A 23,763-nucleotide genomic window follows, 5' to 3' on the forward strand; every position below is an offset into this window, starting at 1 on the left:
CCGCATGCGAGCACGCCAGCCTACGCATGACCTGATTCAAATTCCCACTAAATCAAGTCCTTCTGGCCTGTGAGAACATCTCGGCTCTGAAGTGACACACGATGTCATGTGTGCTGTCATGCACGCGTGTTCAAATAAACGGCAACATGGCAGGACACGCGGAAGGCCGTGAACTCGCTGTGTAAGCAAATCGAATTTAACGCTTGCGATGAAGACTCAATTTATCTGTGCAACTAATTTAAATGTTTTAATAAGCTATTCATTTGCAACAATATAAAATAAGTAATGTTTACATTTCTCTTCAAAAAGAAAAACGTGTCAATGTAAACATTGCACTGTTGTGAGTGGTTGCATAAATAATAATAATAACAATAATAATAATAATAACACCCTAATAATAATACTGGCAAAACAAGAGGACTGAAGGGCCAGCTCCCAATTTTTGGAGAGGTTTTGAGCTGCTGCAAGTTGTCATGGAAACAGCTGATTAAAAAGGCTATCAATTGGAAAGCTGAGATGGGAATAAAAAAAGGAACAGAAAACATGAATGAACGAATCAACCACAACCAATCGATCATTCTTGTCTAACATTTTTAAGAAGAGATGGTTGTATCGGCTTCCAATACAACTTAGCCGTCGAGAAAAGCTGGCCGTCCCGTCGCTCCCCTTCCACCTGACCAAACAAATGAACGCACCGGATATAAAGGAAAAGGAAGTGAACACACCAAAAAACACGTGATGACAAACAACCAATAAGAAAAGGAAAAAATTGATGCCACTACAATCGTCATGTATTCCACTTTCTCTGAATAAGATTAACAAACGTTAGGTAAAGCCGGTTTTCTTTTCGATCCATGATCACAGAAATAATAGTGTTCACAAACATAAAAACTAAAATTGTAGTGCGATCTTCACAAGCATGAAAAGGAACAACATTTAACATAAACTTCAGTTCCCAAACTCAATGAAGGGCAGAAGAAACCGAACACAAACTACACCAACACAAATGAGGTCTGACTATCAACTACAGTACACAAGACCATGAGTATGTAAACACACAGACTAGCAAGAGAACTACACAAGACACTAGTAACTATGGAAACTATTGATAGCACAATAGGTAACTAAGGAAACTGAGCAGGAGGAAAACAAGACAACAGTGCTTACTTTCTTTAAGCAACCTAAACAATCTATGTCTTAAAACGGTCTACAAATATCTGAAACACCTTAGCAACACCCTGGCAACCATCATGACAATAACCTTTACACCGCTGACATTTCCATTAGATAAAAGGAAGACACAACAATGTGGAAAACAGCAAAGTAGGACTGAGAGCAGAAGTAGACGCTGGTTTGTGCTGGTTTATGCTGGTCAAACCAGCGTCAAAACATACCTAACCCAGCATATGCAGTTTTTTTCAACAGGGAGGCAGGCCAAAAACACCTTAGATGAGACGCAGAGAGCTGAAATAAAAAGGGAGGTGTCGGTTGTCATTTGACAAGGTGGAAGTTCGTGATGAACAGTCCCTGTGGACAAACGCCGTGAGAAATGAGACCCACATCTGCGACATGTCAGCTGGGATCTTGAAGTGCACACTGAATGCCAACAGCACACAAGCAAAAGAGACCCGGAATATTAATAAACCTGCTAAAGTGTATTCACACATCGGCCAGGACTGAGCAAGGCGTGATATCCTGTTATTTATTATGGTAATAAAAGTCACACACGCTGTACCACAAGCAGATTTCAGAGGCCACGTGTCACTTTAGCCCTTATTTACATGAGAAGAATAACGGCGAATTCCCATCACCTGCAGTTTTATGATAATATTACAAATCATTTTCTCGCTCTCTGTTGAGTGCGAATCATTGGCCGAAAAAAGAGAACTCAAAATGAACTAAATTAAAGGTAACGCTTTACAATGAGGTTATATATTTTTTAACATCAATGCATTTACTAACACATGAGCGAACAATATTTCTCGGCATTTATTCATTTTGGTTCACGTCAATGTTAATCTGATCATTTACTAAAACGTTTTTAGAATAAAAAGCTGTAACTGTTAACATTAGGTAATGCACAATGAACTAAATGAACAATTATGTTGGCATTTACTAACATTAACAAAGATTAATACATGTTGAAAAGCTACATTGTTCATTGTTGGTCCATGTTTGACTAATGCATTTACTCATTTTAACAAATACAATCTTTTTGTAAAGATGAGTTTGACATCATTTAATAGATATTGCCGCATCATTTTTTCGTGGAGTCTTTCGGCCATGCAGGGCAAATGTGTAATAAACATAAGACATTAAAAAACTCATAGGGCTTTATTAATAAAAAAACAATCCATACATAATGAATAATATATATCAACACTCAGCCACAGTAAAAATGCTTATTTGCATAATTGCATAAGGCCAAGTGGCATGATTTTGGTTTTTAAAATTAAAACCCTCAATCAACAGACAAACATAGCGGACTATTAAAGGGACAGTTCACCCAAAAATGAAAATTCTGTCATCATTTATTCACCTATCCAAACCTGTATTTGTCAGTGTGTCAGTAACCAAGCAGATCTCCTCCTCCATTGACTCCCATAGTATTTATTGTCCCTATATGGGGGATGAGATGTGTTGGCTTACTGACATTCTTCCAAATATCTCTCCCTGTGTTTAGCAGAACAAAGAAATGTATACAGGTTTGGAACAACCGGAGGGTGAGTAAATAACGACAGAATTTTCATTTTTGGGTGAACTATCCCTTTAACTGTCCATTTTTAGTCCACTAAACCACATGTGTGGGGACTTCGGTGTTGAAATACTTCTGCAGAGATCGGCTCATTAACCTTTGTCATCTTATAGGTTTATTCGATTATCTAAAAAGAAAGGCTGAAATAATTGACCAGAATTTAGACTTCAAAACATATTTCATGGTGGTTTTTCTTCATATCGTTCAAGTGGTTTAAGTTTGTTCTTCACAGCAGCTGCTAGATAAGAAATGTAGCCCTTTTAAAAACGCGTTTGATTATTTTAATTGTTTCAATGAATGCACTTTTATGAATGAAAAAACATAAATACCATTAGTCTCATTCATGGGTGTAATTTATAACAGCTGCACTCCAGTAGGTAAGACTGCCACCTAGTGCTCAACACACGACACAGACCAAACAAATGAGTCCAGACAGATGTTAAAATATGGCTGCACGGTCCATATGCATAACATTAGAAATGTAAGGTTAAGTCAAGCTCATTGCATTATAGGATCACCAGGGCAGTAAACAACGGTAATCCCATGATGCAATGTTTAATAATTCATTTCAAATATAGATAATGCACAGCATACTGTATATATACTAGTATGATCGTATGCTACTCCAGACAAGGCCGCGTATGTGCGTTTTATGAAGACAGACCGCTTTCACTGCATACTACAGTACAGTACAGTACATACAGAAGCGAGAGAGAATCCAAAGCAATTTCCTTAAGTCTTACAAATATAGGAATATGATGGAAAACACACTGGTAGGCCAGCACTGTGTGTATCAAATCTGTAACCGCCACAGGCATTCAATCAGATTACTTGTTGAGCAATATTACATTACTCCGAGTATTACATTTGACCTCCCGATACTCTATATACGCAACCTTGAAGTGCATGTGAGTCTCTGTCTGTAAATGTGATTGTTATTCATCTCACACCATCCACCACACCCTCCCCCATCTCTCTCTCTGTTTTTCTCACTGTATGTGTTGTAAATCTCTGATCATTGCAGGCCGGTCATAGGATGTGATCTGATTTACAATAAGATCGTTAACCTTGAGAAACGGTCTGGACTGCACCACAAACACTGCGCTGAGAGCCACTCCGCTGTGAGCTTAACGCCGCTCCATCTCCGCAGAGCTGGATGCTGTAACCACGGGCAACAGCATCCTGCTGCTGATTGGATAAAGCCATGCCTGGGAATAATCAATATCCTTAGTGGATACACGCATGGAGAACTAATCACTGTGGAGAATGTACGAATATTTTTGGAGCAGATGGCAAGGCCAGTGAGGCATAAGAGGCTGTGCGCTGCAGGGATGCTGTCATGGAAAAGGGATGTTGTTGGGCACACAGTCAAAGATTCTTTCAATCTTAAAAGTAAAATGAATCCGTTTTACCTCAGTATAAGGTGTTATGACTTGATTTGAAATAAAAAGGATTAAATGGATAATCACGCCACTGGGAAGTTTTCATTTAACAGCTTTATTTCAAACCAGTTGCAATATAACATCACTGTTATACCTGGACACATACATTACAAAGTTTAAGTTGACAGTATTCAGATTAGTACCATTCACTCTGGAACATGTACAAAAAGTGCGAGAGTAAAGTATGAATGATTTTATTTCTTTTTAATGAAACTACTGTATTCAAAAAGTCAAAAGAGCTATTTACTTCATTCACCTCTAGCTGGCATTATTTGTGCTATTACCCAAAAAGCAACACAACATTGTTCTTATTGTGCAAAACCCCAACTAAGTTATTGCTTACAAATGTTTGTCTGGATTCAGCTGAATGAAAATAATTGGTTATATAATGATCTAAGTATTACAGAAGCTATTTTTGGCTGCGTAGAAATAATAGTTGTAGGGTTACCTTTTAAACGTCATAACAAAATGAGTATAGTCGTGCAAACAATTGGAGATTTTCCCCAATTCATTAGCTAGAAAGACTTCAAGCATTTTGTACCCACTCCTCCATTTTGTGCATTTTCGCAAGACATCATTAAACCAACGTCCCTGTACTGAAGTCACGTCAGCATTTTCTATAGCTAAATCTCACTCTACACTCGCTCTCTCACTTCAATAAAACAAACAGTAATAAAGCTTTTCTGTAGTGCATACTGTGCAGTCAGATCCTTCATATACGTTGACGCATCTGTTTGACCACACAGCTCTCTAAAGTACTGCAGACTTCTTGTTCATATGCTTCATGTTTCTGTGTTAAAGTGCAAGTTCACCCCAAAATTAAACCTCTTATCATTTACTCGCCCTCTTGTCATGTCAAATCTGTATGGCTTCCTCTCTTTTGCAGAACACAAAAGAAGATATTTCGAAGAATGTTGGTAGCCGAACAATGGTGGTACCCCTTCACTTCTATTGTATGGACAAAAAAACAAAGCAAGTGAATGGGTGCCGGTTAACTACAGTCTACAAATTGTCTTCTTTTGTGTTCTGCAGAAGAAAGTCATACAGATTTAAAACAGATTTTTTAAACCAGCAGAACCCTCAACATGAAGTCCCCTTGATCAAGTGTTTATGTGTGTGGGATGTTTTCCTGTTTAAGGAGAATCACCTCCATTGCAGACCTCCGGTGTCTCTATACTCAGTTTGTACAGGACTTTCTTCGAAACGAACCTACAAACAAATAATCATTCAGAATTCAAGTGTGGATGCCAGGAGATTTGTTGGATGAAAACATAGATGTCAGCACAAACCTGGAGAAGGAGTTGTCGAAGATGAGAGTGAATTCTCCAGGGTTCCTGACCTTCACTTGTCCTTGAATGGTTTCCTTATGAGAGTTGCATCTTGTCAGAGGGATGAGAACCTGAAAACGTCAAATCAAGTTTGGAGATTCATTTCATCGCTATTTAAGATTTCCTCATCTGTCCAGATGTTTTTGTCTGAGGCGATAGCATGTGCTGCGGGGTCTGAAAGCTGTGAAACGCACCTAAAAATCTTTTTCCCTGCTAAATTAAGATCTGAATTAACACAAGGCTTAGTGTTGTGTGTGAACGTGTACAGTAGTAACTTGAGTAAGTCATGTGAGCTTGGGAGGCTCAACAGTTCTGAGACATTTCCTTTCACTTTTAGGCAAAATTTTGATAGTGGGTTGTTCTATTTACTTTTCACCTCAAAATGTAAAAAAATGTGTTATGTTTGTTAAAGTCCCAGTGAAATAAAAAATTACAATTTGCTCATGAAATATTGCAGCGTTTATTGTAAATAGTTTATCATCAGGGTCATTCTCTTTATAAAAATCGTGTGCCCTCATAATCTTTAGTTAAAATCTGAAAATGCACTTCCGTCCTGTAATGACTATCCATCTTAAATTACGTAAATTCGACGGCTTGGGCGGAGCACCCTGAACTCCTCCCCTTCAACTGTCAGTCTGCTGCCTGTTCCATTACAAAATGCAACGGCTGTTTTTATACATCCAATCAAATCGCAGAGAAAGTGGAAAGCTACGCCCACTATATCAGGGTTTTTAGTTTAAATGAATCGGTTCAAATGAGTCATTCGTGTGCGAGTCGTTCTGAACGCAATGTGCGTTTATACTGGCGAACTCGCTGTGTACAGTATACGCTGATTCAACGATCCAACTGCACAACTAAAGACATTACAATGATGTGTGTCATGATAATTTAATAAATTTCAAGAAACTAAACGTACTTGGATGCAAAACAAACAGCCGTGAAACACAGGCTGGCACAAACTCTTTTTAGCGCCTCCGTGTGCTGATAACGAAACAGCGCCTCCACTGTGGTGTAATGTCGCAACTGCAGTTACAAATGACAGTCTGTTAAATGCACGCAGCATTTCTTGTGAAGACTCGCAACATAATTTTGGCGACAGCCTGAGGCGGCAAGACATTTGACGGAGGCGGCCGCCTCCAATTTCTCTATGCAGGAAAAACCCTGTATATGTTTCATTCAAAATAACTTTTCACTCAGAAATGCGTCAAAACACGCAAGTAAAAACGATCACAACTTCCGGTTCACAGAGACTTTAAGGCTGTTTATGCTGCACCTTGTGATGTCCTCGAGTATGTTACCTTAGCCTGTTCCAGAGGCGTGTCCGTGTTCTCTCTGTACACCACACTAAAGGTGATGCTCTTGGGTTCAGATGAGAAGATCCAGCTGATGGTAGGACCGGGATGAGCAGCGGTTATGAGAACGACACTGTAACAGCTGGACTTGATGAAGAGTTCTCTGAAACCTTCGCCAAACTGAACCACGTCCTCCAGACTGTACGGCACTGACAACCTGAGAAAAAGGACCGTGTGTGATGTCATCATTCCGAACACACCCGTTCTACTTGTAACGTGTGGCTTTTGTCATTTTAGGATTCAGTACAGATGCTCATGAGAAACTCTTGCAGCCTCTATAGCTCAGGCATAATAGTGAATTATTACCCAGAAGCCCATGGGTAAAACCGTAGCCTCGTGGCAGATGTTAAAATCTATGCTTTATAATTTAATCAGAATGTTGTGTGTCTTACGTCTTCTCTCCACATTTCAGCAGGCAGGTTTCTGCATCCTGAACAGAGCCAATCAGCTCGTCCGATTCATCTGTGCTTGTGATGTCACTGTTGCTGATGTCAACAGATCAAAAACGAACAAACATACACTTACATTAACATTTATTTGACTCTTTTTAATCCAGTAACACAAAGAATAGTGCACATAATGTGTGACAATTACTGTGAATAAAAATCACTTACGAAACCCATTACATCCATAAATACAGTGAGGGAAATAAGTATTTGATCCCCTGCTGATTTTGTAAGTTTGCCTACTTACAAACAAATGAAGGGTCTATAATTTTTATGGTGGGTTTATTTTAACTGATAGACACAGAATATTTAAAAAAATCCGGGGAAAAAAATGTTATATAAAGGTTATAAATTGATTTGCATTTCAGTCAGTGAAATAAGTATTTGATCCCCAAGCAAAACATAACTTTGTACTTTGTGGAGAAACCCTTGTTGGCAAGCACAGAGGTCAGACATTTCTGATAGTTGGTCACCAGGTTTGCACATGTGTCCGGATACATTTAGTCCACTCCTCTGTCAATCTTTAAGGTTTCTTGGCTGTCGCTCAGCAAATTGGAGTTTTAGCCTCCTTCACAGAGGTTCTATAGGACTAGGGTCTAGAGACTGGCTAGGACATTTAATGTGCTTCTCCTTAAGCCACTATTTGGTTGTCTTGGCAATATGTTTTGCGTCTTTGTCATGTTAAAGGCTCATCCATGACCCATCTTCAGTGACCTAGTTAAGGGGAGGAGGTTCTCGTCCAAGATTTTACGGTACATGGGCCTGTCCCTCAGCCCCTCAATGCGGTGAAGTCATCCTGTATACCTGTAGCAGAGAAAAAGCCCTAAAGCAGAATGTTTCCAACACTGTGCTTCTCTGTAGACATGATGTTCTTGGGCTCATAGTCAGCATTTCTCTCCCTCCAAACACAGGAGTCCATTTTGGTCTCACAGCAGTGCCAGCACTTTCGCCAAAGCCTTTTCTGAATCATTTTGATGTTCATTGTCAAACTTCAGATGAGCCAGGCGGGCCTTCTTGGGCAGGAGGACCTTGCGGGTGCTTCAGGATTTCAGTCTACTGTGGCATAGCGTGTTACCAATGTGTTACCAATGTTTTGCTTGCTAACTGTGTTCCCAACTGTCTTGAAATCATTAACAGGCTTCTTCCGTGTAGTTCTGGGCTGATCTTTAACCTTTCTCATGATCATCTTTACCCCATTGGGGAAATATTGCAGGGAGCTCCAGAACAAGGGCATTTGATAGTTATTTTGTATATCTTCTATTTCCAAATAATCACACCAACAGTTGTCTCCTTCTCACCAAGCTTCTGTCTGTAGCCTAGTCAAGGTTTGTGCAGGTCTCCAATCTTGTCGCTGACATCCTTTAAAACCTATTTGGTCTGGACCATGGTGTTGGAGAGGTTGAACTGGAAGATACAGATTCTGTTGGCAGGCATCTTTTATATACATAACAAGCTGATTTAGGAGTACTTTCTTAAAGTGACAGGACTAATCTGTGGTCCATATAGGCACATAACCAATCTGTGGAGCCAGAATTCTTGCTAGTTGGTAGGGGATCAAATACTTATTTCACTGACTGAAATGCAAATCAATTTATAACCTTTATATAACATTTTTTTCCCCTGATTTTTTTTAATATTCTGTGTCTATCAGTTAAAATAAACCCACCATAAAAATTATAGACCCTTCATTTGTTTGTAAGTAGGCAAATTTACAAAATCAGCAGGGGATCAAATACTTATTTCCCTCACTGTATAGCATCAATTACAAGGTCAGTGTTTTGTTGCTAATTATATAGCTTTTATTTATTATATTATTATTATTTATTAACACAAATCTAATTTTATAATAGATATAAATATAACGGTCTGATAAGAGTAACAAATGACTACAATCCGCTAGACAATTATTTGTAGTCTGTAGTGCTACCTTATGTACTCTTTATAGAAAATGTATATTATTATCATTTATTTTTTATATCATTTATTTTTTCGTTATTTCTTTACTGTTTTGACCCCATATCTTTATTGCTCAAATGTGTTCTAAATAAAGCTGCTTTGCAACACAACGCAAAATGTGAAAGCACTATAGAAATAACTTTGAATCTCATCAAACTAATTCTAGAAAAAGATAAATGTTTGATGTAGTTAGCAGTACGTTAGCACACATTAGAATGTGCATCAGCGTGCGGTCGTGTCAAATTTACTCTGATGAATGAAAATGTAATCCAATAATGAAACTGTGTTTAGCTCAGCAGGAGCCCATTTAATTTCGTTTGACGTTTTAGCACAAACAAATTACCGTGTTGTGTTTACATTCAAACTAGTGCCGAGTATCTGTGTTAACAAGACAGGAATGTGTGTGCGTGTGTTCTGGTATGACCTACATTATAGCAGAATAACCTGACATGTTACATTGTGAGGATAACCCAAATACTCTTGGGTTTTAAATGACTTAATAAAGTAATGAACACTGTGCGTGTGTGTGTGTGTGTGTCTCACAGATGTCCCGTCTCAGAGAGTGCAGTGGTGTACAGCGAATTATCATGGACACCGCTCACTTCATCTTCAGAGATGATGTCAAACGCCGTATCGTCCGGCTGAGGGGTCTTCAGCTCCCCTGTGTGGAAAACACTCACATTACACACATAATTATACTGTGATTCGCACAGAGTGGATTACAGATCTAAGCAAAAATAATTAAATGATGATAATTTCACGTTAATTTCAATCTTTGACGTTAAAATGAAAGATGTTAAGGTGATATTTTCACAGAATGTTCTTTACATTATGTAAGCTGATTTGATGTAGAAAACAATAAATCACATTATTTTGTAAAAAAAAGACTAAAAAAGCTGTATTATGCATGCCAGGCCAGTAGTTGGCGAGGAATGAATCGACGTTCACATAAAACTCCCGCATCTCAATAGTCCTCAATGACCTCTCACCTTTGACTCCAGGTGTGCTGGTTCTGGTAGGACTTGATACTGTTCTGTAGAGTGGATGTAAAGGACTATCTGGATCTGTCTGTGGGTGGCTGTGCTGAGTGGAGCAGTCCTTACAGCATCGCTCTTTAGCGCCGCCCTGCTGGCCACTCACAGCATAATTGCAGCAGTTGTAACAGAAGGGACGCCCACATAACCTAAAACGCAATGTCAAGTTAAAAACATGTTTATTTACCTAATGTAATGGAATGGAATCATGTAGCTGTATTTGAGAGCGATAAGCAGGGTTATTATATTTTGATGTTGTTTTTATTCATATTTTATTCATATTTTTAGATTTTTCTTTTTTATGTTAATTTTATTTAAATATTTAGCACCTTTGTTTTATGCTTTTCTCACTTTATTATTTATTTGTTGATTTGTTATATTGCTATATAAGATTAATTAATTTTAGTTTAGTTTAATTTTATAATTTAAGTTCTTAGATTTTTATATAAATTGAAACTATTTCAGTTCATTTCTGAGGCAACATTTCAATTATTTGTTGGTTTATTTTTCCCCAATAATTTTTAGGCAAATATTTTATTTGATTTCAATAAACAAAAACGCTTTCAAAGTTTTAATTTTAGCGAGAAAGTGCCCTCTTCAACTCAAAACAACTTTACCTGCAGTTGTGTTTGCGCAGCATCCAGCTGAAGTGGTTGCGGCAGCTGAGACAGTATGCGATGTCTCGGTCTGTCTGTTCTACGGCCCTCCGTTTCTGCTCAAACTCCAGCGCATCCGACTTCTGCCACAAAGCATCTTTCTCCCTATAGGGGGCGCCAAAGTTTAGTAATACAATAGCAGATACAAGACAGAAACGATCAAATAAAGAAGAAAAACTGTTCAGGAGGAAGGCACAAAAGGCGACACCTTATAAGTTCAATAAGTCTCTCTTCCAGGTTCCTCTTGGTGCGAGAAAGGTCATCTATCTCAGAGGACATCTTCAGCTCGAGGGTTTGCTTCTCCATCGCACTTCTGCTCAAGTTCACACCCAGCTCATGACAGGCCTTCTGTGCAAGAGCCGACTGCTCCTCAGCTCTGACAAACATTCAGAATGACCGGCAGGTTGTGAAATAAAAACTGTTGTTGTTATTTTGTGCATTCATGTTAAAACTGTGGACTACCTGAAAAGAAGTACAGAAATCTCTTACCTCGATAAGTTCTCTCGGAGGGTTTTTATCAGTTCCTCTTTCTGATCAATAACGGTTTCAGAATCACCAATGCAGTTGTTTTTCTTTTCGATCATCTGACTGTACTCGCTGTTGACAGACTTTTAAACATAAACACACATGAGTACAAATGCATTTACATTCGCACGCGTAAAGAAAAAGTGTAATGATGTTTGGGCTCCCAAGACAGAGAAATCACAGTCAAAGTGTCATCACTTAAAGGGACAGTTCACCCAAAAATGAATGTCTTCATGTCATTCCAAACACGTATGACTTTTTTTCCGCAGAACACAAAATGTTTTGAAGAACGCTGGCAACCAAACAGCATTGACTTCCATTGAGTTCCATTGTATGGACACAAAACCGAGACATTTTTCAAAATATCTTCTTTTGTGTTCCACAGAGAGATTTGGAATGACATAAGGTAGGGCTGTCAAACGATTAATCGTGATTAATCGCCTCCAGAATAAAAGTTTGTGTTTACATAATATATATATTTATATCTACGAAAATTTAAACATTTAAATTATTGATAAATATAAATAAATACATCTAAATATTACCCAATTATATATACAGTACATGTATGTGTATGTTTTTGTGTTTATAAATACAAAACTATTATGTACAGTACACAGACATATATTATGTAAACAAAAACTTTTATTCTGGATGCGATTAATCGCGATTAATCGTTTGACAGCCCTAAGACGTTGTGTAACTGATTTTGAGTTTGTGCATGGTACTGTTGATGTCACATAGTGCATCCAGCAGCAGGGTTTCCTAAATATCTACCAGTACATATACAAGTTGTTTCCATTACTTAGAAAAAATTTAATTGCAAGAAAATGTTTAGAAATAACAATAGTTGTGTAAAATACTACTAATAAAAACCTCAAAACAGATACAAAAATAAATGTTTTTGAAGTTAAATGTGCTATTAAATGATTTCAATAGTTACTTTCTCAGGGGGAGTACCTCTCAGGGGGTACTTCAAGTAAATTATTTAGGTCAAAGGGCTTTGGCTGACAAAACAGTTTGAAAACCCTTGATCTACTGAACAGTATGATGACACGATGATCGTAATACCTCCAGCTCTGACGCTTTGGACTCAAGACTCGAAACGTTCTCAAGTTCGACATCCAGTTTCTTTCTCAGTTCATCCAATTCTTCATTTAGACGCTTCATAAAGACAAACCAAAATACATTTGAATAAACACAAAACACATTTTAAAATGAGTCATTATCACAAAACATCAGCATGAGTTGAACTGTGGATGTGATTAAAAAAACGCAACACAAAACCAACATCTATGAGAAGTGTTTACTTCCATTACCTGCACTTGTTTTTCGTGGTGTGCAGCCTCGTCGCTCAGCTGGGACCTCAGGTTATCCACCTCTCTCTGCCTGGTCTCCTGAAGACTTCTCTTTTCTTCTTCTGCCTTTTCAAGCCGCTCCTGCAACTCCTGCACAACTTCAGGAAGTCCCTCCATCTCCTTTAGCTGCTCCCGGAGTCTTGCATTATCCTTCTTCGTGTCTTCCAGAGTTTCGCTCAAAGTTCGCACCTCCTCCTGTGCCTCTGTCTGTCTCTCCTGCAAGTTGGCGGACATCTCCTCCCATCGCAGCTCAGCCTCTTCGTTCTGTCCTGTCAGCATGCAAACGTGAACCCCGAGCTCTGCCGTTTCCGTGTTGGCCCTGTGCAAGGCCTCGCGAGCCTCTCCGTTCTCCAGTGCCAGACTGTCGTTGTGTTTCTTCACCTCATGAAGCTCTTCCCTCGTGGCATTCGCCTCCGTCTGGAGTCTCGCTCGGGTGTTGGCCTCCTTATCCCTCTCCTTTACCAGGGTCTCTTCTCTTTCTCTGCAATGCATCAGTTCCTCCACGTGTCTGCGGTTTAGTTCTACCACCTGGCTCTTGAGTTGCTCCGTCTGAGCCCGGAGGTCCTCTCGAGAGGCTTCCGTAACCTCTTGCAGAGTCTGGCTCTTCATCCTCTCCTCCGAGCTCACCAGGAGCCGAGCCCTGAGTTCCAAAACCTCCTCCTGAAGTCTGCAAACCTCCTTCATGTTGAGGTCAAGTTGAGTCTCAGCCAGAGCCAGCCTTGAGGTGGATTCTCCACTATCAGAGCTTGAGGAGTGCTCTCTAGTCTCCGTCTCATCATTCTTCACCTGGCGATTCAAAACACACTCCTCGAGGTGCTGGTTCTCCACCGTAAGTCCAGCAGACTCCAGTCTGGTTCTCAGCTGTGTCTCTGATGCCCGTGCAATCATCAGCTCTCTCTCCAGACCATTCTTGGCTTGTGCCAGCTCCTTGCTGCTTTCTTCATTTCTTTTCACAGTCTGGATCAGCTTGGTGTTGATCTCCATTAAGCTTGTGCACTGGTTCTTGTACTCCTCCAGTTTCCTGGCTTGCGTTTGCAAGCTCTGACCGTCTGCAGCCAATCGCTCGTTGTCACTCTCCAGTTTGCGAATCTTGTCGATGCAGACGGTAAGCTCAGACTCCTTCGCCTTGAGTTGCTCCTCGAGCACGCCCTTCTGTTGCAGCTCCTCTTGCGTTCGTCCCTTCATCTCCTCCAGATGGGACTCTCGCGTCTTCAGTGCGCTCTGCAAGTCCTGCAATTGCGTACGAAGGTTATCTGTCTCCCGCTCCTTCAGAGAAAGCGCTCCCTGGAGGTGGTTTACGGTCATCTGCAGCTCATCCGCAGCTGCTCGTTCCTTGTTGGCAGTCGTGTTAAATGCGTCCAGTTTGCGGTCAACCTCTTTTAGTTTCACCTCCTGTTGCTTCAGCTCCTGAGCAAGTCGCTCCGCCAGTCGTTTACACTCGGTTCTCTCTTGTTCCGCCTCTTTTAGTTTGGTCAGGAGCTCTTGGATCGTCCAGGCCGAGTCGCAGTAACTGGCGGCCTGCTGTGCATTTTCGCTCAAAGCTCCGTCGAGTTTGGCCAGCAGCTCCATGTTTCTGTTCTCGGTGACGTTCAGCTTGGCTTCTAGGTTGCGTTCTGATGCTTCTTGTAGCCGTAGAGCCTCCAGTTCCTGCGTGGTTGTTTGGAGACGATCGGTGCACTCTCTGACAGTCTTGAAGACCTTCTGCTCCACCCCTGCAGACTGCACTCTTTTCTCATGACTTTTAGCAGCCGATATCTGTTCCTCCAGATCCTTGACCACAGCCCTCAGATCAGCTGCTTCATCGGTCAGCAGCCGGATCTTCTCCAGGAGCTCTTGTTGTTTCAGCTCAGACTGGTCAAGCTCTAAGCGAAGGTTCTCAGAAGCAGTACAGGAGAGCTCGCCCAGCTCTCCCAGATCACCTAGAAGACTGGAACTGAAATCCTGGCCTGAAATAAACTCCTGAGTTTGCTGCAAGATGTAAAAGTGACCGATTTAAGTTTATTAACAACGACAATATTACTTTATTTAAATTAATAGCATTCTTGCATCCAATAAAAAATAACATTGTTAACGCAAATAAAAAAAATATTGTATCAAAAAATGAACAGATACAATAATGATAAAAATCTGTCTTTTAGGGGGACGTACACAACATTGTATTCAAATTCACTTTGGCTGTTCATTTACAAAATAATGGCTTTTTGGGGGCCTGAAAATGCAAAATGTTGAAAATGGGTTGTAAAGCGCAAATGTCTGAAAATGATCTGTGTAAACTATAAAAATGTTCATTTGTGAAAACGGCGATGTCAGGCGAGTATATTAGGCGACACTTTCATAAACGCAGAGGAAAAATTCTTACATTTTTTTGTACACTGTTGTCACCCTTTGTAAGAGAAACACAACAATGCATTACGTTCCTTTTGAGATGTTCTTCTGCTGTAATGTTTTTATGTCCAACTTTGGAGAATTAATGAATGAATTCAAATTTATTTATTGGATAAACCCCTTGAGATGCACCATCTTGTTTTCAAGGGGGTCCATGTAGTTATGTATTTATATCTAAGGCACGAACCCAAAAGTAAAGTTCAAATAGGGCCTAATGTGTTACTAAACCTGTGAGTAACTGCTGACCAGACTGGTGACACTGGAGCAGCGACTGGGTGGTTTCCACGCATGGGATGAGACTGCTGATCCCAGAGTCTTTCTGTATGTGCACAAAACAAACATCTCTTTTGCTGAGTTGTTTCATTAAGATTATCTGGTCATGAATTACACAGGATGTTAGGATTTATGCCAATAGATGACCTTGTGTAGTTGCCTAATGCTTATGGGAATATAATAACAAAATTGATGTCATTTAATGCAGAAATATTTTACAATGATGCTATTGAATCTAAAAACCTATGAAATGCACAGATAAAAAGTGGTTAAACGTGTTGAAACTGGGATACAGTGCCCTCCACTATTATTGGCACCCTTGGTAAATATGAGCAAAGAAGGCTGTAAAAATAAATCTGAATTGTTTCTCCTTTTGATCTTTTGTTTTAAAAATACACAAAATTCCAACATTTCATTCAAGTAAAACAATTTGAAGTGGGGGGAATATCACATTGTGAAAAAAAAAATTCTAATACACCCTGGCCACAATTATTGGCACCCCTAAAATTTCTTATTTATTTGTACAGCCTTCTTTGCTCATATTTACCAAGGGTGCCAATAATAGTGGAGGGCACTGTGTTACTATAGTGATACACCTGTTCAAGGGTTAAACCATCATGAATTACCTGGCAAAGGTGGGCCAGTCGGAGTCAAGGTCGTGACCCCTGGATGCTACGTCAAACTGGACCTCGTTGAGTTCATACAGATGGTTGATGATGTCAGTGTTAAGATGGGACTTTAGGAAAGGGCTGCGTTCATAATACCAGTCACTACAGATTAAAAAACAGGGATAATGAAATAAGTAGATCCGTCATAGGATCATAACACACAAAACTGAAAAAACTGTGTGGTCAGGATCAGAATAAAAATCGCTGACATTACACGTCAATATGCTCTGGCAGAGGAAGTAGACAGGTTTCTTGTTTAAAGCGAAGTGAAAATGGACTGAGGAAGAGAAAAACTGAGGTGCGGACAAATGTTTTGCTTCAACATCCTCTGATGTAAATAGTTGCTTTAGAAAAACAGAGATTTAACTGATGTATAATTGCATTAAATATCTGGACTGATTCAGTAACATTTCATTGATGAATGTTTCAACTCAAACCAATTTCCTTCAAATCTAAGCCTTTAAAAGTTAATGGAACTAACTTCTCGTTTCACTCTTTGATGTTTTCGAGTGAAATTCTATCTCAAAGAAGGAAATGCAATTGCGGTTTACACCAAAGGGGTTGTTTACAAGTTGCCCAATCTTGGCTTTATATAGCGTGCAACAGACATGATGCTGACAGATTGGATTGTTTACTTTTTCAATGCTAAATTATGAGTTCTGATGTTAAAATCATACTCTACATGGGTTAAGAAAAAGGTACCGTGACCATAATTCCCGTGAGTACATTACCATGTGATTTTGTAGTTCATAACACATTGCTGAAGAGTATCTGCAAGTCTCTGGTGCACGAGACAGTATCGTATGAAGGACCGTCCTTTCCCAAGTGATGTCTTCAGCTATGATCACAAGAAATAAACACAACAAGCTTTTGCACTGAATAAAAATGACTTAAAATACAGTACTGGCCTATAATAAAGGCCACCTTCTCCTTTTATTCAAACATATTATTAAAGATGGATCAAAGATTTTGTATGTGTGCTTTGTAGTGATGCTAAGAATGTAAACTGAAGCTCAGCTCTGAGAAGAATTTAAAGGGATAGCTGGCCCACACATGGCCATCATTTACTCATCCTCATTTTATTTCAAACCTGTGTGACTTTCTTTCTTCTACAGAACACAAAAAATGATATTTTAAAGAATATTGGAAACCGAACAACAGCAGTACCCATTGACTTCTATTGTATAGACACAAAACCAATGCAAGTGAATGGGTACCACCATTGTTCCTTTACCAACATTCTTCAGAATGTCTTTTTTCTGTTCTGCCAAAGAAAAGAGTCACACTGGTTTGAAATGACAAGCGTAAATGATAACAGAAATTTTATTTTTGGGTGAACCATCACGTTAAGAAGAGACCTACAAAATGTAAATATTTTGAAGTCAATGTATGCTTTATTTCTAGTTAGCTTTTGGTTTTTCTTGTACATCAACCCCATATTTCCTTATACATTTCCCTAAATAAATTTGTCCAATAAATACCTGAACCATCCATCTCACATGTTGATGATTTAGTCAAACATCTAGGGTCATTCTGTACAAAATATACCTGCTACCACTTTTGTTTTGGAAAATAAACGAGATTTGATCATGCAAGATGATTTTATGCTCAAACATAGCAAAACAGCTTCTCATTTGATCGGCAACAACAACAAATCCTCAGCAAACATCACTTACTGCAGCAAAACCCTGTGTTTATCAAAAATAGATGACCATCATATCACATTTAAATTTACAGTTTGCGTTTTTGAGACAACATTGTGTAGAAAAAAATCTTAAGTAGCCTAACTAGCAGTTTATTTACACATTCTATATAGAAAATGATGTTAGAAAACACAGCCGATATCACTGAAGTTCATTTGTCACACAGAAAAAATGAGTGCATTGCATTGTGGGATACAGTATTCTGTGCAGTGTGTTCTGAAAAGTAGGACAGCAGCAGTAACATTCAAGTGTTCCATGAATACAGAAAACGTGCATACTATGTATAAAGTAAACACATATACACACTGCTGCATAATTCAAGAATCAAGAATAGTATGAGTAGTACACTATTACAACACAACCAATGTCTGTCTCTGGGACACTACTGTCAGAAAAGCAGATGGAGGATTACAGTAGGTGACCACGGAACATAAGGACAACAGATGGAAACATCAGACTACAGTTAATGTTGGATTTTCAGATCCGTCTGGACTCTCAAGACTCTTTCAAAATCATGCATTTTGGTGCTAAATGTATTTTGTTGAAACCCAATGACTCCTTAAAGGGATAGTTCAAAATTCTGTCATCATTTATTACTCACCCTTATGTTATTTCATACCTGTATAAATGACTTTGTTCCAATGAACACAGAGAAAGATATTTGGAAGAATGTCAGTCATTTTCAGTTCAAGGGCATCATTGACTGCCATAGTAGGAAGAATTAAATAGTAGTCAAAGGTGCCGGAGAACTCTTTGTTTTCCTAAATTCTTCAAAATATTTCATTATGTGTTCAACAGAACAAAAAAACACAATATTTTTTTCCTACTATGGTAGTGGATGACGTCCCAGAACTGAAAATTGCTAACATTCTTCCAAATATCTTTCTCCGTGTTCATCGGAACAAAGAAATTTATACAGTTTTGAAACAACCTGAGGGTGAGTAAATAATGACAGATTTTTCATTTTTGGATGAACTAGCCCTTTAATGCATCTGGCAAGCACTGTTATCCAAAGTGACTTACTTTTCATCTTCTACATTTTTATATTTATATTAAATTCAAACCAATTTACATTGCACCAAAGTACATTGAAAGGAACATGTAAGAGTGTTTCCCTGGCAATCTAATTCACTAACCTGCCATCACTAGCACCACACACTACCATTTAAGCTAAAGAAACGTTCATTCTTACTAATCTTTGACTAAATCCTATGTCATATGTTCTTGTAGGTTGCTTTAAGGACCAGTAAAAGAATGCACGCAAAGTCTACATAACATACTGGTTCCTAGTTTCAGTTCGTTTCGAAGTTAGTTCCTCATTCATTTCACGTCAAAAGTATTTCGTTTGTCATTTATTGTCCCACAGGTGAAGATCCTAAATCCGAGTCCTCAGAATAGTACCCAAAAAAATACGAGATGTCCTTCATATCTGTCCTGTAGCACAAACGATATGGGACAATATACGCTACGAAGTTTAATACCTAAGTTAAAACCACTAAGCAAAAGCAACTGTCATAATGCTTTAGACAGCTTCTAATGCTACTGTAGTCTAACAATAACAACACGACCAACCTGAGGCCAGACACCACTGTGACCTCCTGCTTCAAACCCTCAGGAGTAGAGAAGAAGACGACGGATGTTAAAACGTCCGAAGAAAGAAAGAATACATGAGAAGAGCTAGAAGATGTGTGTTGTCCAGCGGAGATGTGGGCACGTGCAGTGGATTACTGTACCTCGGAGATTGATTTGACAAAGCGAATGCCGTCATTGGCTCCTTTAATCTTGGCCAAACAGTCGCAGAAATAATCCCAGTAGTCTTTTCTGCTTCCCAGAAATGTTCTCTTCTCTTTCTGGTCAAACTGGACAAAAACAAGTCAATTTGTGAGTGTTTGACTCTAAAAATGCCAAGTGGACCAAATGTAAAATAAAAAGACTTTCTTAGCATTACTTGCCACATAACTACGTCACTTCTTCTTGCATGTTAGTAATACCACAGTGACTTTGGTGAACGAAAGAATTTCAAGAAATTCAGCCTAGCGATGAATCTTTTTATGTTTGTTACAAGCTCAGAACACTTACACAGAACTGTTTTACCATAATGTATGAAATGCATTATTCTTTATTACCGTTTCTTTCTTAAATAAATCGGATAACAACAGCAACTCCGGTGTTACAAGTCAAATGATCTGAAACACTGTGTCGTACTTGCAGCAGGTACTCCAGTTTATAGCAGAACTTGTGAAGGTTGGGGCTGTCGTCGGTGATGGGTTCTCCTGTCTCACAGTGCTCTTTGCTCAACTCAGAAACTGCATCTGCATAAGAAAACATCTAGATTTAGGTCTTCACAAATGACTAAACCTGTACCAGTGTGGTACAATACAGATTTACACAGTATATGTACTAGAATATACAGTGCTGTAAAATGTTTTTTTACTATATCAGATCCTCAACTAAAAAATATGAACGCATAAAGGTAACCCATACTGAACCACAACATGTACATCTTTCATGTATTAACTGGTTATCAATAAGTGTGAGCACTCGCATCAGCAACAATACACGCAAACAAATGTTTTCTGGAGTTACGCGTGTTATGTGTAAGAATTGTATCCGGTCTTCACAGAACTATTTTACATCAGTGACATTAGGCATCTGAGCTGCAGTACATGCTTTAGGTCCTGCCACACCACTTCCAGGGGGTTTGAGTCTGGACCGTTTCAATACATTCGATTTCTTGTTTTTTCAACCATTCTGTGAATTCTATGTGTCTTGATGCATGACCCATCTGCTTCGGCACTTCAGCTTTAGTTCCTGGACAGATGGCTTTCATATTCCCCAAGAGAATTTGCTCCTTCAATCCTTCAATCATGGTAAGGTATCCTGGTGCAGTAAAACATCCCTAAACCATAACACTAACACCAATATGCATGACTGTCGGTATGAACTATTCCACTTGAAGACGCTGTATCCCAGGAATTATAAAATTGGTTTATAGACACATGAAATCAAAAGTTGCATATAGCGTGAAACTCTCACGAGCACTTGGTTACAGTTATTGCTACTGAGTGTGTAATAAGTAATTGACAGTAATTGATTGTTTCCACACATGGTTTTATAAGAATGTTTCTTAAGACATTATTATAATATTCTACAATACAGCGGGACAAACACCAGTGTCTCTTAAAAATGTTCTAGGCCAAATACACTACTGCTACTCAGTTCACATGATTGTTAAGAGAAAAACTGATAGAAAGAGATCTGTACCGTGTAGATCTCTGATTATTCTCTGCAGCTGATTCTCACCGACTGTACTCATGTTGGCCTGAATGTGTTAGTGCTGACGATTCATAAAATCAACATTGTGCCTGTAGAATAAAAACAACAAAGAGGTTTTAAAGGGAACACGTCTTCAAGCTACTGTAATCTTTGGTATAAAATGTGGGGGGAAAAAACATCCTATATTTCTAACGTTCATTTCATTCAGAATCATTTAATTTATTTGTATGGTAAACGGCAGAACAATGTTCAAAAAAGTTTGATGACGACTGCAGGCGCATAAGCACAAGCACTAGCAGTGTTACTTTTGTTTTAAAACGAGAGAAAGATCATTTATTATTATAAACAATTTAGAAATGATGGTAACTGACTGTTTTAAAGCGGCTAACGTTAACGTTACATCTATAAACATCCCATCCACGATAAGCTTCAGATTAAAGAAACAAAACGCACCTGCTCAACATAACTTTCTAGTAAGTAAACAACAGCGTTTACAGCACCATAAATCACCCACGTTTATATACCGACACGATAAATAAGCCTGTAATGAATAAAAATGATGTCAATAAAGATAAATATATGTAAATAAAGACATACTCCATAAAGAAAGATGATCTCCGCGGATGATTATTTACAGTAGATACAAATTTGCACCATTGAGGGGCGGCGACTATGGGTAACTGACAACGCTCTAGTCCAATCACAAACGGAAGATTTTGAAGATGGGTTTGATTGGTTCCGCGATTCACATAGTTTGGTTGCGCGGTAGGAACGCAGTAAATAAAAGTATTCTATTTCTTTTCTTTTTAATAAAGAAAAATGAAAGTATCAGGTGATAAATGATCAATATTAGGCACTTAATCACGTCACTGACATATATAATTTTAACATAACCAATGCATATTTATATATAAAACCTACATTTATAGATTTAAATTGAATTATACGGAGCCCGTCTGGTCACCCCTCGGAGAAAAAAAAACAAGACCCGCAAATCCGTGGCCACAGTTTTGTAATTCGTTCCCTCAGTTTAAAAATCCGTACTCGCAGATTCTAAAACTGTACCCACGAGTTTTACAATCCGTGGTCTCGGTTTTGTAAACCGTCCCCTCAGTTTTTGAAATCTGTACCCACAAATTCATAATCTGTGCCCATGCTTTCGCAATCCGTTCGCACAGTTTTGCAAACTGGAATATAAACACAGTAAGACAATTTATAATATAATCTAAAATAAAACAGTATACAATATTTGTTAATGTTCCTTTAGGAGCTTGTTCTGTTGACAGACAGAGGCTTCAATTCCGCGAGTAGGCTACAGTTTGCAAAACCGTGCGCACGGATTGCGAAAGCGTGGGATATGGCGTTATTTTAATGACAAATGTCGCGAGCGCATTATTACAAGGCGAGAGCGCATTCTTGTCATACGAGCACGCGAATCTCTCCGCTCGCACGCCGATTTCCTTTGCTCATGCACAAAACTGGACGCGCGCTTTCAATTATACGCTGCTCTCTTATGAATTTTCTCTCCTCTCGCTCAGTGAGCATGTGCGCACTCAAAATGCGTGCCGTGCGTCCACGAATCCCTTGGTACTCTTGCTGTCGAGAGGTCCTCCTGTGTGTTCCAGGCATTATAGGCTGTCAAAAGTAGTCAACCAATCAGGGATAGGCTTCCACGGCGGGCCAATGAAAACGCGACCTCTTAACTACAGTAGGCCTAATTGTTAAAAATGCTTGATGAAAAGAGTTGTTTTTTGTGTTCTTTTCTACAAAAGTGTCATGTTAATGTGTAATTCTTGTAAAATAGTATATTGTAAATTGCTGAGTTTCATTCTTATAAAATCTTTTAATATATAAATCTTTTAATGAGTGGATTCTTGCGTGTGGGTAGGTGGGTGGATGGGGGGCACCATGAGGTCTTAATACGCCTCTGGATCCACCACGTTCTCAGGTAACAATTTTAATATATTTGATGCAACATTATTAATCAAATGTATATTATAAATGAACGGTAAGGGAGCGTTTGGTATATTGCATAGAAGTTCAGTTGTGTGCCCTGAACTTCTGGAACACTGAATGCAGAACACTTACAGTGTCTGTCTGCAAACGCATTAAATGCATAACCAAATAGGTATAGAATATTATATGATTTTCCAAATGCTCCAGTGCTATTATTGTTTTGATATGTACCGTTACTTGTAGTAAATATTATTTTAGAATAAAGCTAACTTAAGACACCAATCTAAATTGTTCGGTAATCAATTTAGTACTATTTTGACAATACTATGTTTAGTGTAGGACATGCATGAGGACCACATGAACTTGAGGGTGTTGGCCTGTTTTGTCTGAATAACATGGTAGTTAAACTGACGTTTATATGTAGCCTACAAAGCATCCTAATGCCCCGTTCATTTCTAATATACATTTGATTAATAATGTTGCATCAAATATATTAATATTGTTACCTGAGAACGTGGTGGATCCATCTTGCTTCGTTGAATACGTCGAGTCACTTTCAACCAATAAGATGCCATGTAAGAGGTCGCGTTTTCATTGGCCCGCCGTGGAAGCCTATCCCTGATTGGTTGACTACTTTTGACAGCCTATAA

The 23,763-nt window shown here is 38.9% G+C and overlaps 1 protein-coding gene across 3 annotated transcripts; it reads right to left on the minus strand.

Moving 5' to 3' along the window:
- Window positions 1-4,238: 4,238 nt before the first annotated feature.
- Window positions 4,239-21,829, minus strand: fyco1b (FYVE and coiled-coil domain autophagy adaptor 1b). Of its 3 annotated transcripts, none has more exons than XM_057334599.1 (18): window positions 21,755-21,829; window positions 21,146-21,246; window positions 20,087-20,193; window positions 19,615-19,740; window positions 16,910-17,016; window positions 16,137-16,280; window positions 15,484-15,556; window positions 12,814-14,820; window positions 12,566-12,658; window positions 11,459-11,577; window positions 11,178-11,345; window positions 10,931-11,074; window positions 10,269-10,462; window positions 9,823-9,940; window positions 7,270-7,362; window positions 6,824-7,034; window positions 5,487-5,596; window positions 4,239-5,406 (listed from the first exon to the last, which is right to left on the minus strand). In XM_057334599.1, exons 2-18 carry the CDS (start codon window positions 21,195-21,197, stop codon window positions 5,331-5,333), a joined length of 3,942 nt encoding a protein of 1,313 aa, XP_057190582.1. In that variant the 5' UTR covers window positions 21,198-21,246; window positions 21,755-21,829; the 3' UTR covers window positions 4,239-5,330. The 3 variants fall into 3 exon arrangements, with proteins under 3 accessions (XP_057190582.1, XP_057190580.1, XP_057190579.1); XM_057334597.1 differs by having other exon boundaries at window positions 7,270-7,356; window positions 15,466-15,556; XM_057334596.1 differs by having other exon boundaries at window positions 15,466-15,556.
- Between the last annotated feature and the right edge of the window lie 1,934 nt (window positions 21,830-23,763).

The sequence above is a fragment of the Triplophysa rosa genome, linkage group LG5 (assembly GCF_024868665.1).
Source record: "Triplophysa rosa linkage group LG5, Trosa_1v2, whole genome shotgun sequence".
NCBI lineage: Eukaryota > Metazoa > Chordata > Actinopteri > Cypriniformes > Nemacheilidae > Triplophysa > Triplophysa rosa.